The sequence below is a fragment of the Cebus imitator genome, unplaced genomic scaffold (assembly GCF_001604975.1).
Source record: "Cebus imitator isolate Cc_AM_T3 unplaced genomic scaffold, Cebus_imitator-1.0 Scaffold391, whole genome shotgun sequence".
Taxonomy (NCBI): Eukaryota; Metazoa; Chordata; class Mammalia; order Primates; family Cebidae; genus Cebus; species Cebus imitator.
The window spans coordinates 1,909,222-1,911,027 of record NW_016107706.1 but is presented as its reverse complement, the minus strand read 5'-3'; the positions used below and the strand labels follow the sequence as shown (position 1 = coordinate 1,911,027).

The 1,806-nt window shown below is 37.5% G+C and overlaps 1 protein-coding gene across 2 annotated transcripts in view; it reads left to right on the top strand.

The window, feature by feature from the left end:
- The window catches only part of OXSR1 (oxidative stress responsive kinase 1), a 99,817-nt gene that overhangs the window by 88,092 nt on the left and 9,919 nt on the right, over nt 1-1,806 (top strand). For both annotated transcript variants that reach the window (XM_017508397.2, XM_017508398.2), the window contains one exon: nt 570-605. In XM_017508397.2, the coding sequence (XP_017363886.1) occupies nt 570-605 (36 nt within the window). The remainder of the gene's footprint in view (nt 1-569; nt 606-1,806) is intronic.

Here is a 1,806-nt window from a genome sequence, read left to right as displayed (position 1 = left end):
TTTTTTTTTTTTTTACTAGTGGTCCATGCTTTATTTTTGGACCACCCATGTTTCTTCACACACAAGATTCCCAAATATCCAACACTAAGGGTAAGGGTAGAAGACTCTTGACATGCAGCATTCAGATCAATTTTGGCTCAAGAGTTTTCTCCATTAAAGCCCAGGCAGAATTACTCTGCTCTGAGAATGTGTTGGATTATTAGCTTAAAAGTTTAGGCTTTGTCTGGGATCTTTTATACATAATATATTCACCATTAGTAGAAAGAATTTTACTTTGAAGAATGTGACAGTCCCATTTTGTTTGCTTAAAAACTCACAATTTTAAAATATGGAATTTTAAATTATGGTAAGTACATTGATGTGTTTGTTACAGGCTCCCTGGACAAACAAATACAGTATTATCATGACAGTTATTTTTTCCAGAAAACTTTCGGTAGAGTTGCTGGTGAGTTATATATGGATCAGAATTCAATGGAGTTGACTTGCATTTAACATCACTTGCAGTTAGGGACTGACTACAGGTAACCTGAGTTGTGAGTTAACAAGCATCCTTTTTGTATTTCTTTTAGTCTCCCCGAGTGAAAGAATCAATATCAAATTCTGAGGTAAGAAATTGTGATTTTTGAATTCTTGTTCAAGTATATGTACTTTTGTTTTGGTTTCAATTTTAAGTACTTTTTTTGCGTATGTGTGTGCTTAAATGGGAATGCAACTTTATACCAATCAGATTTTAAAAGTTGGCTTAAGAGCTCAGAATGTTCTTCCTTGTATCCTTGATTTTGTGAAAAATTTTTTTTTTTTTATCTTGGGCTGCTTGAAGTGAAAAGTTATTTGTTTGTTTGTTTATTTACAGACAGGGCCTCACTCTGTCTCCCAGGCTGGAGTGACAGACCTCCCAGGGCTCAAGTGATCCTCTCGCCTCAGCCTCCTGGGTAGCCGGAACCACAGGCACACACCACCATGCCTGACTAGTTTTTGTATTTTTTGTAGAGATGGGATCTCACCATGTTGCCCAGGCTGGTCTCAAGCTTCTGGGCTCAGGCAGTCCCCTGCCTTGGCCTTCCAAAGTGCTGGAATATGCCACCGTGCCCTGCCGAAAAGAAGTGTTTTTGCATTAATTTGTTTGGGAGTTTGTCATATGCCACCTGTCCTTTTTGAACTTTTTCAACCTCTTCTCTTATGAAATAAATTCTATTTTCTGTAGTTACTGCATCAATGTGATAGGAAATCCTGTTAAACAAATTCTTGTTGGGCTGATTTTTCTTATTCTCATTACCAGAGGAAAACAATCATTTCTATGATCTGTTCTGTCATATAGTCTTACTTCTGGCAGCATCTTCATTCTGAGCTCAGTATTTGGTTTAAACACATCTCTTGCTCTTAAACCAATTCTATTCTTGTCTCTTTGCTAAAAAGTAACCTTTTTTTCATTTCTTTTGTATAGAAAGTACATTTGTATATATGGCTGTGTACCTTATTTGTTTACATAGAACTATATTATTTAAGAGTAAACACAAATACTCTTCCTTCACATATTAACAGACTGATATCAGTCAACTTATATTAGAACTGCCGTTTACTTATATGTGTGGCTCCTCTTCTTGGTAAGGGAATTGCCTTTTCCTGACTCTTGAAGTTACATATGGCCATGTCAGTTACTCTGGCCAGTGACATGTTGACAGAAGTGAGAACCGCTCATGATTCTCTGTGCCTCCTTACTCCTGCTACCACGACCTGCATCCCTGAGTGAGGATGATTATGGAGCTTATTAGCCCCTGCTGGCGAGAGATAGACTTGAAATGTGTC